General features: G+C 34.3%; 1 protein-coding gene across 1 annotated transcript in view; it reads left to right on the top strand.

Annotated features, from left to right (window-relative positions):
* The first annotated feature begins 1,001 nt into the window (after positions 1-1,001).
* The window catches only part of LOC133172616 (uncharacterized), a 42,252-nt gene continuing 29,743 nt past the window's right edge, over positions 1,002-13,510 (top strand). Inside the window, exons 1-2 of the mRNA XM_061307550.1 lie at positions 1,002-1,252; positions 11,157-13,435. Coding sequence (XP_061163534.1) covers positions 11,515-13,435 — 1,921 coding nt within the window. The 5' untranslated portion in view covers positions 1,002-1,252; positions 11,157-11,514. The remainder of the gene's footprint in view (positions 1,253-11,156; positions 13,436-13,510) is intronic.

Raw genomic sequence — 13,510 nt, 5'->3', positions numbered from 1 at the left:
CTACAGATGAGGAAATGAGACGTATTGTTTGTGTCCTTTGTCTCGGCCACCTCCATGACCTTTACACTGTAGCGACCCAGCATGGACACTTAAGCCAGGTGTAGAGGGTCTGTCTACAACACCTCGATTTTTGTATCAGATTTTAAAGAAAAAAAGATTACAAGGTAATCTAAGGTAACTGCACGAGAGACTGTGGACATTGTTTGATTTGAAAGGTTAATTGTTGATATTCTCAGTTATATCTGTTGAGGTTGAAATATGTAAGTTTTTCAATGGTTGTGTATTCATGGTGAGAGAAATTCTTGTCATTTAATAGATAAAAAAAGTTAGGAACAGGTTTTTAAACCTAAAATCATGGTATGGTTGGCTGCAGGCATGGAATGCAAAAGATCTGATATATCTAATCTAGATTTTAAAAATGATCAAGTGTTGAACTGTGGCTTTTAGCAGGTATAATTCTTTTCAATATACACAGTAATTAGTACAGTTAGGTTAGTACATTCAATATTATAGTGTCTCGGCTGTCCATTTGTGGTCATTGTGATGGTCAGTGCTCATGCAATGTCTGCCCCCTGGTCCTATTCTGGACAAGCTGAGATGGTATTTATTTGACTAGGAAGTTAGCTGACAAGATGCTCTTTAAATCACATGGGAATACATGGAATGACATTGATGGTCATGCAGGATTCTAAGATTCCTTTAAATAAAACAGATTTATAGTGTGGATAAGAAGCACTTGTTCTTGGGGGTGATACATAACATCAAAAGGGAATTGTTATCCTATCTAGCTTTGCCTTGTAACTCCCTTATATAGAATTTCTTGTTCTTCTGTCTGAATTTTTAATGAGTCTGCATGTGTATTGATCTGAGTCTGTGAGAATTTATTGACGATATGGTAAAGACTCGAGTCTTTGCTGCTGTTGAGCAGAGACCATGTGATCAGCAGATTTGTTTGTTTTCACTGCATTGTACAACAATTAAAACCAACTTACGCATGCACTGGTTGCTCACACGAAAATGAGTGATGATTTTCCCAGACAAAGCATATCTGATGGATTTCATTTATCACACAGGATTAGAAAGCTAGTGTTTTTGGATCAGTGTCGCATGGTGGAATACAATTTAGATTGATTTTTTTCTTTTCCTTTGTGTGATCAAGAATTTAAATATTGCATGAAGTTCAGCAGTATTGAAATACAAGAGGATGAATGGAATATGGTAGCCATGGTGCCTTATTGATACATTACATGTGGTAAGGGATATACATGTCAAGTAATGTATAATGGAATTCCTACAGGCTGGCCTTCGTAAATCTAATAAGTTCATTGTGACATGGTTTAAAGTTATTCATTGAATTTTAACTGTACCAAAGTCATTTTCTTGATTTGAATGTCACAGTTTATTATAGTAAATTAATATAAAAATTCCATCATCTTACTGTTCTGGTAGTCCCTTAATGATAAATTAGAATGCTCCTAGCTTTCAGTTTAAGTCAAGCATTATGTTATATTGATGTAAAGATGTGATAAAAATCTGATTTCTATCATATGGATCGATACTGTACGTGTATTCAACTGTAAATATCTATCCCTTCAATTATTATATGCACTAATTATCAAAGAAAAGTACATGTATGTACAGATTAGACATATCTTTTGATTGTCATAGAGCATACAGTAATGAGTTCATTATAACTTCGAACATTATATTCATCGTGCAGTACCTGGATACTTACAAATATTCTGTAGTTGCCTGAGTGAAGTTTTTAAAAAAATTAAAAATAACTTCAGCAAATATAATATAGTCTGATAATTAATTGTTGACAGTGATTAATTTTAAAAAGACCAAATGGTAATTATCATGCAAATAAAAAATACATTGTACATGTACTGTTAAATTTAATTGTTTAGGTAAAGCTTCTGTTTGTTTATCCTGATTCTTCTGCCATGTTTAGTGATACTGTTTTGATATATGCAGTATACAGTGAAATACTCTAAGTATATGGACATTTCAATTCAGAAACAACACAACATGTCATTCATTGTAACAGAGTCTGGGAGTTATATTGATTAGTGTGTGATGAAAGATTTCTCTTCACTGTTGCTAGATTTGCTTGGGAGCAATTAGTAGTCGGGCATGAAACCCGATTGGAGATGAGTAGTGATGTGTAAAAAACTGGCTTTTGTTTGCATTTTTCATTTCAATGAATGCATGTAAATCTCATTTGGTAAACATTAAGATGGTACATTCTGTATCTTTATTAGTTGTACACAGCTACCCAGCGAGTGAAATTATAAAGTCTAAAATTTTATTCAATTTTTCGCATTGCAGAAATCCCATAGGCCAAAAGTTCATAATTATTTGATAGTAATATTAACCAAGCAAGCCAAAATACCTCTCTCATGGGACACTTTTTATAAAAAGTTGACATGTCATGCTTCATGGGGAACCTGTTACCATGGAGTAATTGAATGCCCAGATGTTTATCATGCATAGCTCAGTTGACACACATTATTTTTTCCATTCTTGATTACTTGTAAAATTTGGTCTCAACTTCTAATTTGTCAGTACCAACAGACTATTGGTTCAGATGTACTTGTTGGATGATAGTTATAGTACAAGGGTCATTCAGTAAGTAATGCAATGTCAGATTGGATTAAGAAATTCAAAAGTGGGAAAGAAGCATTTGGAGATTGCAGTCAAAGTCTGTAGGAGCACCAAAAAATATTGATGCTGTGAGTAACATATCTGACAATGCCAGATTTACAGTGAAAGACATTGCTTTGACACTTAACATTTCATCACCACAACAGATTATAAAGTTCTGACAAAGGAAATAAATCTTTAAAAAATACTTTTGTCAGATGGGTGCCTAGCCCTTATTTCCTTACAGATGTCTATAAGAAAACACAAACTAAATGTGCCAAGGATCTATTATAGAATAAACATTTTAATAGAAGGTTTGATAAATTTGGGTTTTGGATGACGGAATATGGGTGCACTTTTATAGCCCAAAAGAAAGACCACAAATAAAATGTGGAATCAGAAAGAAGGTGCCATCCTATTATTGCAAAGAGAGGCGGTCTGATACAGTAACAGGTTTTCTTTTTTTCAAGAGGTCCAGTAATACATGTAGTACCTACAGGCATGGAAGAACCATCAGTGGGAGCTTTTTATGTTAAAATTGTATTGAGGAAAGTTAATCAGGTTTTCTGTAAGAGAAGTCTAAATACCGGTTCCTAGGGTGATGTTCTTGTACCTGACAATGCTACTGCAAAGAAGCATAGAGATGTATTGGAAATTTTGAAGAAAGGAACATTGATAGACTTTAGCCATCCCCTATATTCATTAGATCTCAGTAATTTTGACATTATTCCAAATCGCAAGGAAAAAATTCAAAGGAAGCTAGATGCTACAATTCTAGATCTGTCCTGGGAAGTATTATCCATCAGTGTCTTTTGAGCTTCCCCAAAAAGAGAGTATGTGAGGTGTACTAGTCATTGAGTCTTTTGAGCTACCCCAAAAATAGAGTATGCTGAGGTGTACGGGTCATTGAGTCTTTATGAGCTACCCCAAAAAGAGAGTATCTGAGGTGTACTGGTCATTGAGTTTTTATGAGCTACCCCAAAAAGAGAGTATGCTGAGGTGTACTGGCCATTGAGTCTTTTGAGCATCCCCAAAAATAGAGTATGCTGAGGTGTACTGGTCATTGAGTCTTTTGAGTATCCCCAAAAAGAGAGTATGCTGAGGTGTACTGGCCATTGAGTCTTTTGAGCATCCCCAAAAAGAGAGTATGCTGAGGTGTACTGGTCATTCAGTCTTTTGAGCTACCCCAAAAAAGAGTGTATCTGAGGTGTACTGGTCATTGAGTTTTTATGAGCTACCCCAAAAAGAGAGTATGCTGAGGTGTACTCGCCATTGAGTCTTTTGAGCATCCCCAAAAATAGAGTACCGTATATACTCGCATATAAGTCGGTTTTTTGGGAGTTAAACTTTGGTCCAAAACTCTGTGTCCGACTTATAGGCGAGTCATAAAATGATTGGTATTTTAGAGGGTCAATCCCTCTAATATAGGCTTAAAAAATGCAACCGACTTATAGGCGGACCGACTTATAGGCGAGTATATACGGTATGCTGAGGTGTACTGGTCATTGAGTCTTTTGAGCGTCCCCAAAAAGAGAGTATGCTGAGGTGTACTGGTCATTGAGTCTTTTGAGCTTCCCCAAAAAGAGAGTATGCTGAGGTGTACTGTTCATTGAGTACAGAGAATTAAGGCATGTAAAGGGATTAAAAATATAAAGAAACTGCCCTTTCGTTCTTTTATTGGTTTTTGACCTTCTACATTATTTTTTGAATACCTGCATAACAGATTAAATATGTTATCAAATAAATAAATATACATGTACAAGCTAGTATATCTACATTCTAGCAAAATCATTTTTGTGTTTACTTGAAATTCCTTCATATCTTTAACCTTAAGGCCTTTAGATTTCCCATTAGTTTATTCTTATTCTGATAGTACAACATAAGACCCAATTTTCTTTTTAAGGAAAAAATGCTTTTAAAAAATTGTTGATGGTAAGGAATGCACTGTGTGCCTATACCACATTAACAATTATACAAATGTACTCACGTAGGCTTACTGTACTGTTTCTATAACCTTGTCAATGATTATATGTATCAAATAACTAAGTGATATCTATATTAATTACATGTGGTGATATTTACAGTTTATAAGGTAAGAGACCATGTTACAGAAGTAGGCCAAAAACTGTCAAATGCATTTAATTTATACCCATTTGGTATTTCAACTGAATTTGATCCAAATCATTTGCAAGATGTATTTGATATGAAAGTAATTTCTTGAGAACTTTCATCTGGATAGGGCTGTCACGGTTCCAAAATTTTTAGGGTCGGTTCTGTAAATTTTCGGTTCGGTTTCGGGTTTTTTGGTTCGGTTATTTTCATTTATTTTAAACCTTAATTTCATTAATTTAACTTGAAAAATCTTTATTTGTTACGTTAAGTTCACCTTTAAGGACATAGGCAACGTAGTTTGAACTTTATTGTCTTTTTCCCTGGAGTTGAAGAGTTCCAATACTTAAAGGAATTGTGTGCTACATTTGTATGTATATATGTTCTATTGTACACTTCTTCTAAAACAAGTTTGGATGAACAAAACATCTAGAATATGTGTTTAGTAATTTTTATGTATTTTTCTTTGAATTATACAAGAATTTTCATCAATTGATATCTTTTCAAAACCCCTGGTAATGCATGCAGATTTTTTGTCGACGAACATCTGATGGCACTATAATCTTAAATTAAGAATATCTTGAAAAATTATCAGTAGATAAGGTACGTTGCATATGTCCTTAAAACAAGTCCTACCATGTTAAGGTTTTGATATTGGTGTTTAAAACTTTTAGGCCGACTATTAGCCACAACCTGACCACTCTTGCTCATTTTGATAATTAACTAATCCTTTTGTGACAAGTGTTTTGTCATGGAATGAAGTAGATTTCAGTTTTGATGTTTATTTATCACTGTTATCGTCATCTTTCTTTTGATTTCGATGCCTTTTTTGTATAAAACAGGCTCTAATATATAAATCAGACCCGACAGGTATATTAAGATTGCAATTTATTTGATTATTTTTTTTAAATGGTGTGAATTCATATTTTGTCAAATATGCAATCTAAAGTCATCTATCACTTTACTAGAATCTATTGATAAGTTGACGGATTGACAAGCATTAGTCAGAAATATTGGAAAGGGTTTATAAGTTATTCAATTAATAGTCATTCCATGTATTTTGGGGAGTAAAAAACCTGCATATTGTCTTGATAATCCTAATTTGAGGAAACCTGATGCCCAGATTCATGCAAAGGTTTGACAAATTACTGTGTTTTCTAAGGCCATCTGTATCGTACCAACTCCTCTTGATGCACATGCACTGCAAACAAATTACAGGCTTTCCTTTATTGCGTTATGTTCACAAAAGATACGTAAACGAGGGACTGGTAGATAAATGGAGCAGAGCCTTCTCTGTTATCGTTGGGTGCAAATTAAATGAGGTTGGATCCAGCATAATTAAAACAATGTAAAGCACATTGTGCCATGAGATTCAAGGTGTTGAGTTTAAACTGATGGGAGTAAGTAAATGTGTATTATAATTCTTTAAAGAATATCAACATTTACTTATTTGTTGGGTCATTTAAAAATAATTGTGCAGTAAAACAAGGAATTACAAAAAAAAAAGATTTTAGATTATTTGATATGAATTAATCTTATTTAAAATGGTAGAAAATGTATACTTGTATAGTCCTTCAAATGACATATAGCAATGCTTAGACTACATGTAATTTTTATTATGAGAATTTTAGGTGTGTGTATTTTTTTAAGTACAATACATATTCCATAATTCATGTTTTATCCTTATGTTAAACTTAAATCTAGCAGATTTATTAGCTTTGTAAAAAACAGTAATTAACTTGACCTAAAACTTGGTGCCCAAGAGTTCCAAATTCATTAAGTGTTTATGTAAAGGAAAAATTTTAAAAAGATTTGGTTCTGCTGAAAAGGTATGTACAGTTGGTTCTACTGAAAAGGTATGTACAGGCATGGATTCAGAGGAAGCGCTCCCAGTGCACTCCCCTGTAAAAATAAATTCATATAATTCCGGCAGTATTCACTGTCATACATTGATGAAATAAGGGTAAAATTACCAGTACAGTCAAGGACCCAGTCCCCTTACCATCTAATAGCATCCCATCTAATGCAAAATCCTGGATCTATGCCTGCTAGTTTCTGGCATGTTAGATGGTGGAACTGCTTATTGGAAGAAATTTTTGTGCACAATGTATATATTTAAGAAATAATTCCAGCGTCAGAAGAATTGATTGAGAATACCCCGATAGTCGAGAGATTTCGAGAGAAGGATGATGTCCTTCGAGCTCAGTTTTTATTTGCCAACAAAATCTCGAGACTGAGGGGTATATTCTCCAACAATTCCGACGACGAGGGAATTATTTCTATTCTGCTGTGGCAAATATTTCAACTTCTGTATAGAGAAATGCAAAAGCTAGATTTGGACGTCATCAGAAGTGTCTCATGACTTCACAATAGAATGCTACTCCTTGTTCATTTATATCTCAAGCTTTAGAAAACGTAGAAAATGTAATTCGAACCTAAAGTAAATATTTTCCCACCAATTTGCATCACAATCAAAAGAATTACCTCTGTCCTTGTCCTAGTGAAGGCAGTCAAAATTAGAGGAAACTGATTTAAAATTATCGATAATTTGTTGATGATGTTTGTGATTTATTGGAAAATAATGGCAGTGGCATCTTTTTTATCTTTGCAATAACCATAGTAGAATAATATACAATTATTTCTGTTATTTGAGGTCAATATGATGATTTAGACACCTGAGGAGTACAGTATTCACCGAGCCCGAAGGGTGAGGTGAATATTGTACTTCGAAGGTGTCTAAATCATCGTATTTATCAAAAAACAGCAATAACTGTTTTATTATATGATTATCTATTTTTGGTCCAATGTAGAATAAAAAATTCCTTATATTGACCTGGAAATAATTCCTTATATTGACCTGGAAGGTCACTTGCAGGTCAATTTAATTTAGTATTTTTCTAACATTGTTGGATCTCAGCCAAAAGAGAGATGGGAATTATTCAATCATATAACAAAGTGTTTTAACGTGTATGACAACATTATTCTCTCACATCTGTTTAGTAACATTTTATAAATCTTGAGTGTGTGGGCCCTGACCCGAGACATCTGGATCTATCTTACTGTGGAACAATTGTGTTGATACATAAACAGATTTGATTTTATTCAATGAGATTTTATTGTTTTCTTAGCTGCTGCGTGCGCAAAAGGGCTTTGACAGAATGTAATCCTTGTTTTAAAGATATATTTTATTTTGTAGAGCACAGACTTCAGTTTTTGACATTCCAAGAATTTCTTTCATTTTTGGCATCCTTTGTGATAGGTGAGTGCTAGTGTTTTCATTTTCTATAATCAGAGAGATTCAAGATCTTCATCAGAATATACATGTATATTTTTTGTTTTCTTTTAAAAGTTTTTAAAAACTCATTTTTGAACAGAATTTTTCAACTTTGAAGTCAGTATTTTAAATTCCCAAACCCCAAATCTGAAGTGTAATTCTGGACATGCAGTTAGATAAACATGATATTTATCAGAAAAACACACAGCTAGGGTATTGTTTCTTTGAAAAAACAAAATAATTTTTCAAGCATGCTGCATAGTGCTTTTTATGAGGTTGCTTCCTTATCAATTATGAAATACTTTTCTCATTATTCAGTAAACTTCCTGTTTAGACAAAAAAAAACATTTTTTCACAAAACAAAATGACACTGATATATGTATGTATTATGATAGTTGCCCGGATCAGTCAGTTAATGGAATGTGCTTTGGGGACATTTTGTAAGTCCTTACTTTAAATTATGCTTATGCATCTTTAATGAGGGTCTTTTTGTTTTAACTTTGTAAGTAGATTCTAAAATGATTGCCATTTTAGGGGTAAGAGCAGTTTAACTTTGTGACTTTTTCATTAATTTACATGTCTGCATGTTCATCTTTTTGTTCAAGTGGGTAGACAATCAAGTTATTTCAGCAATCTATGGTATGACAGTACATGTACTGAATCAGGAATCTACGTGGATTGTTGGGATGTATAGGTATACCTATTATAAACTTTAATCCAAGAACAAATTTTAAAAGAAAATGTACTTTTTTTACTTGTTAGAGTTCTAATGTAAAGGTAGACATTTTACTAGGTAATACAGGAATCACGGTTTATACCTGCTGTGTGTAGTTGGGATAGTGGAATCAAGTGCTGGGGTAGGATATTGTTGAGTGGACGTTATCTGTGTTTGACATTTTTGGTGACAGATCTTCCGTAAGAAATGATCATGTTTGTCGTAATCGGGTGACAGAAGGCCAGCTAAGCTAAGCCAGGTATACAGGTGTATGACCTAGTCATACCGCTCTGCTTGGTGTTAGGTCGTTATCAATTTCCTTGTGATGAAAACAATATGTTTTTAAGGTGTGCCTTGCATATTTTAAATTGATGCTATGTTTAGTCATTGTTTTCAACACTGAGTGAAAATTACCTCTAATTATTAAGAGTTACTTTGAAAAAAATAATCAAGGTCAAAATATGGTAAGTATTACCTGTATATGAGGATCTGATTTAGTAATTAGGATATATGTTTGTATATTTATTTCAGATTATGAAATTTAAACGTAATTCTGATTCATTATATTTTAACTTAATAAAGAAAATAATGATTCCCTTTCATTCAGTATGAAAAAAGCACCTTTTTTACCAGTATAGATTACCAAAGCACTTGAATGTTTTTTTTAAGAAAGGTTGCATTTTGAAGTGAGTAATTAGTGAAACAGGATTTGGAGATAACAAATATGATCTTTTTTAGGACATGAAGTCTAGGTGCATCACTTCCTCTGTGACTCAGATGTCGTGATCTGGTGGTGCACAAAGAATAATGTACAGGGGATCCTGTTAAATTTTATAAAATCATGAAGGATTCACTCACAAGCTTGACAGGGCAATGATTCTGAAATGGTCTCTCGTGATTTATGAAACATATAATTTATGTTGGAAACTATAATTACTAATATCTCTGTTATCAAAATCATAAAGGTTAGGCAAAAAGAATTCAACAAAATTTCTAATCCAAATAAGGTAATTTTACTGATCAGTGTAAGGTACTAGGGTGTCTATAAACTAGTGAGATGATATACATGTATCTGTAGGTTTTAAATGACTGATCACTAAGTATATAGACAAATATTGCTAAATTATATGATATATTATAATGTGAAAGGTTATAATACACAGTGTCCACCAAGTTTCTTTAGGGGGTAAAATTTGCCAAAATTAAAGTTTAGCCTTGTGTGTATCAGCATAAAACAAGAATGTGTATTGACTGCCTTTTGTCACTCTGTACTAATGAACTGAAGTCATCGTAATCTTGGAGATATTGATGTTGGTCAGAGCTAAGATTAGATAGCCCTGTGGTGCTGCTCATTGACTAATCTTGAATTTAATTTGTCGGACAGCTGACTCATTTCTATTGATTGATTCTCATGCTTTGCCATCACAGGTTTTAACAGAGACAGTAACACATTACTGTCAGGAATTCAATTCTCTCTTTGTTTAGTCATACGTTGGCTTTGTTGATGTATATGTCATTTTTGTATGATCAGAAACTGAGGTTGGTTGTATGTAATTGTACTTGTCAGCAGTGTATGACATTTATTATATAGACTAAGTATAGATGGATGATGGTTCTCTGAGTTCTGCATCACATTACTACCGGAACTGTAATAAATCTCGCACTACAAAATTCTGTTTCATTTTTTTTTTTTTTTTTTTTTTGGTACAAATTTTTTTTGTTTCCTTGTTTTCTTCCATGACATTTTAAGCAATTGAAGATATAGTTTGAGAGGAAGCTAGATGGGGGTGATTGTAATAGCCAGTACACAGTAGTCAACAGACACTTCTTTAACAGGAAGATATATAAATGTAGATGTGTCTGTAATCTACATAAATGCCTATGCATTATTCTTGTTTGATGATCCAACCTGTACATGTTATGTCCCAGCTCCTATAACTTGCTATAATCATTGACAGCTCCTGTATTTATAGGGTTTAGGTGTATGATTCATAGGTCTGGCTACAGACTGACCATTGTTATAGATATCTGTGAGCTCGATCAAGTCGGGATCCAAATCTTTGGTCCAATCTTCCAATCCTGGATTAACTTATCAAGCTGATGTATTACAGTCAGCACTGACCTGACTACTGCCCTGCTGTCATCTTCATTTTGTAAGAAAGAGAGATTTGTTGTATGAATTTGAAAAATTAAAGAAGTTTTTATACTTCATAACTTATAAGGATGAAATAAGAGAAAAGATTAACTTCTGTTCCTGACTGGGTGATAGCTCTTCATGTAAAACTAAAGCATTGGTTGTTGTACGTGATCAGGTCTAATGAGCTATAGTACTTCCTCTGTGGTTTCAATACACAGTATTGTGATGCTGCGGAGTAAAAAGGCTTGTTCTAAAATATCAACTTGTCTTTGTAGGGTGAATATCCGGCCAGTCCCGAAACAGGAAGCTTTACGATGAACAGGAAATGGTTCAGTGCAGCGTACAGTAGAGTGATTATGACTCTCCAAATGTAGGGCAAGAAAAGTGGAAAATGTGAGCTGTTTTTGATGAAAATCTGAAGAATTATAAGTGGATTAAAATGGACATGACAGTCAAAACACTACTGGATGAGACAGTTCATGGACTATTACAGATCAGTCCAGGTGTGTGTAGTCTGCACTGTTAACGCAGGTGCTTTTGGGTGACGTATATGTTTTACTTATGTGAGATTTTTGTGTCATGTGATCATTATCAACTGAAAATTATTTAATAACATCAATATCCGTAATCAACATGGATAAATTTGGTGTGCATTTGAAATCCACTGGATTATCAAACACCAGGGAGAAAGAAAAGACAAGGCAGACAACAACTCGGAAAAATCAACCTACAAATATGAAAGATCTCAAAAGTATGTTTGAAAGCAAGTCAGAAGGAACTAAAGATTCCACCAGTGCCCCGGTTTCCATGGGAACAGACTTCAAAAGTAGATCTTACACTATTCATAAAACTGTGTCCAAAAAACACAGCAGTGATAAAAGTGCCAAAGATGAAGAGGACCTTTCATTGTTTTCTCAATTCAAATTCAGTATTGATGCCAATAAAAATACAACGCTGGAGAGAACTAATAGCTCAGATAGTTGTCACAGTATTGGTAGTCCTAGAAGTGTTAGAAAAACAAGCAAAGATGACTCAACCAAAGCACAGGTAGTCAAGTCTAAAGTCATGACCTCTTCTTCCAAAACATTTCAAGCTTCTGTTGATAGTAAGATTCACAGAGTGAATTCACGTGAAGAGAATTCCCTCAAACAAAAGGCCACTTCAGACCTTATTGGAAATTTGGCCATCTTGCGAACTCTTCCTGGAGGTAGTAAAAAATCCGACACATCTACTTCATCCCTTCAGAGTGAAACATCTAAAGTAAATGAAATCTCCAAAGAAACATCAAGTTTACTAAAGGAAAAGAAAACATCATCTACAGATAGTGTCAATTCAAATAAAGACGTTGGTCAGAAAAACAGTGTTCCAAGGACCAAAGAATTTCCTATTTCAAAATCTGCCGATAAAAGTTCAGATGTCGGTAAATTAAGTGGGGAAAGTAAATTAACAAGACAAAAAGAATTGGGGTCTTCTTTGAGTCCTAAAGCAAGTGATAAAAAATTCCAAAGTGATTTTGGACTAAGTTATAATAAAAAGCCAGACGTTAGTGTGTCATCTGGACCAGGCCTTAGTCGTCAGTCCAGCACAGACTCAATAACCTCAGAGAAGTCAAGTCCAAGGTTGTCTCTGAAAAGTAAGGGTAAATTAAACCTGGATCAGTCAACTGCATCAGATACTGGGTCATCTGGAAGCCTGAGTCCAAGGATCAAGTCCTTCAGTCCAGAAGTAAAAGTCGATGAGAAACCGGAATGGATGGAGAAGAGTAAAGAACTTGTTAACAAGTTCCAGACCAAGTTAAAGAAGCCTGTGATTTCTGACTTCTCTGTCATTGTGACAACAAGTAGTGTATCTGGAGAAACAACCAAATCTTCCACTGCATCCTCATCCACATGGCCATCTAAATCATCCACAACTCCACATAAAACTGACACTGTTACAAACACATCTTCCACATTTACCAAAACCAATGTTTCTAGAACTGATTCAGGCAAAAAGAGTGACTTGCATGGTTATAAAGAGGGTCTGCTTAGTAAGGAAGCAAGCAGCAGTAAAGAGTTTTTGGAAAAGTTCTCAAAAGACAAGGAACTAAAAGAGGAGAAGGCTGAAAAACAATTATTGTCTCGTAAAACTAGTTCAGAACAATTTCAGAAACTTAAAGGGGGATTTGAACAGTCTGATGATGCTTCTAAATCTACACAACCAAAACCCAAAATTGAAATGCCGAACTCAAATCAGTTTCTCGAAAGAAGAAATTCATTTGAAAAGCCAAAACCTGCAGATACTGCAAAATGTACAACTCTTAAGAACCTAAAAAATGATGGTAAAATTATTGGTGTGAAGGATAGAATAAGTGCTTTGAATGAAGGCAAGGGTGAGGTTGTGGATGAAAGATTCAAACATAAAGTACAAACACAGAAGTCAACAGAGAAGAGTTCCAAAGATTCAGACCAGGAATATCATGATGTAGCAGTGAACCGAGCTGGGACGACCAATGACTGGCCAACATCAGACAGTGAAAGTGACGAGAATATGTACGAATGCATTCCAGCCACTGGTGAGTTCAGACCATTGTCTCTTTGCGTTAAGTTCAGACCATGTCTCTTTCTGACAGATCATTTTTGCCCACAAC

The sequence above is a fragment of the Saccostrea echinata genome, unplaced genomic scaffold, assembly GCF_033153115.1.
Source record: "Saccostrea echinata isolate AGI-Se365-2 ecotype Australia unplaced genomic scaffold, CSIRO_AGI_Sech_v1 ptg000054l, whole genome shotgun sequence".
NCBI lineage: Eukaryota > Metazoa > Mollusca > Bivalvia > Ostreida > Ostreidae > Saccostrea > Saccostrea echinata.
Note: the sequence above shows the minus strand (reverse complement) of the source record. Positions and strands in the feature narration are given on the sequence as shown.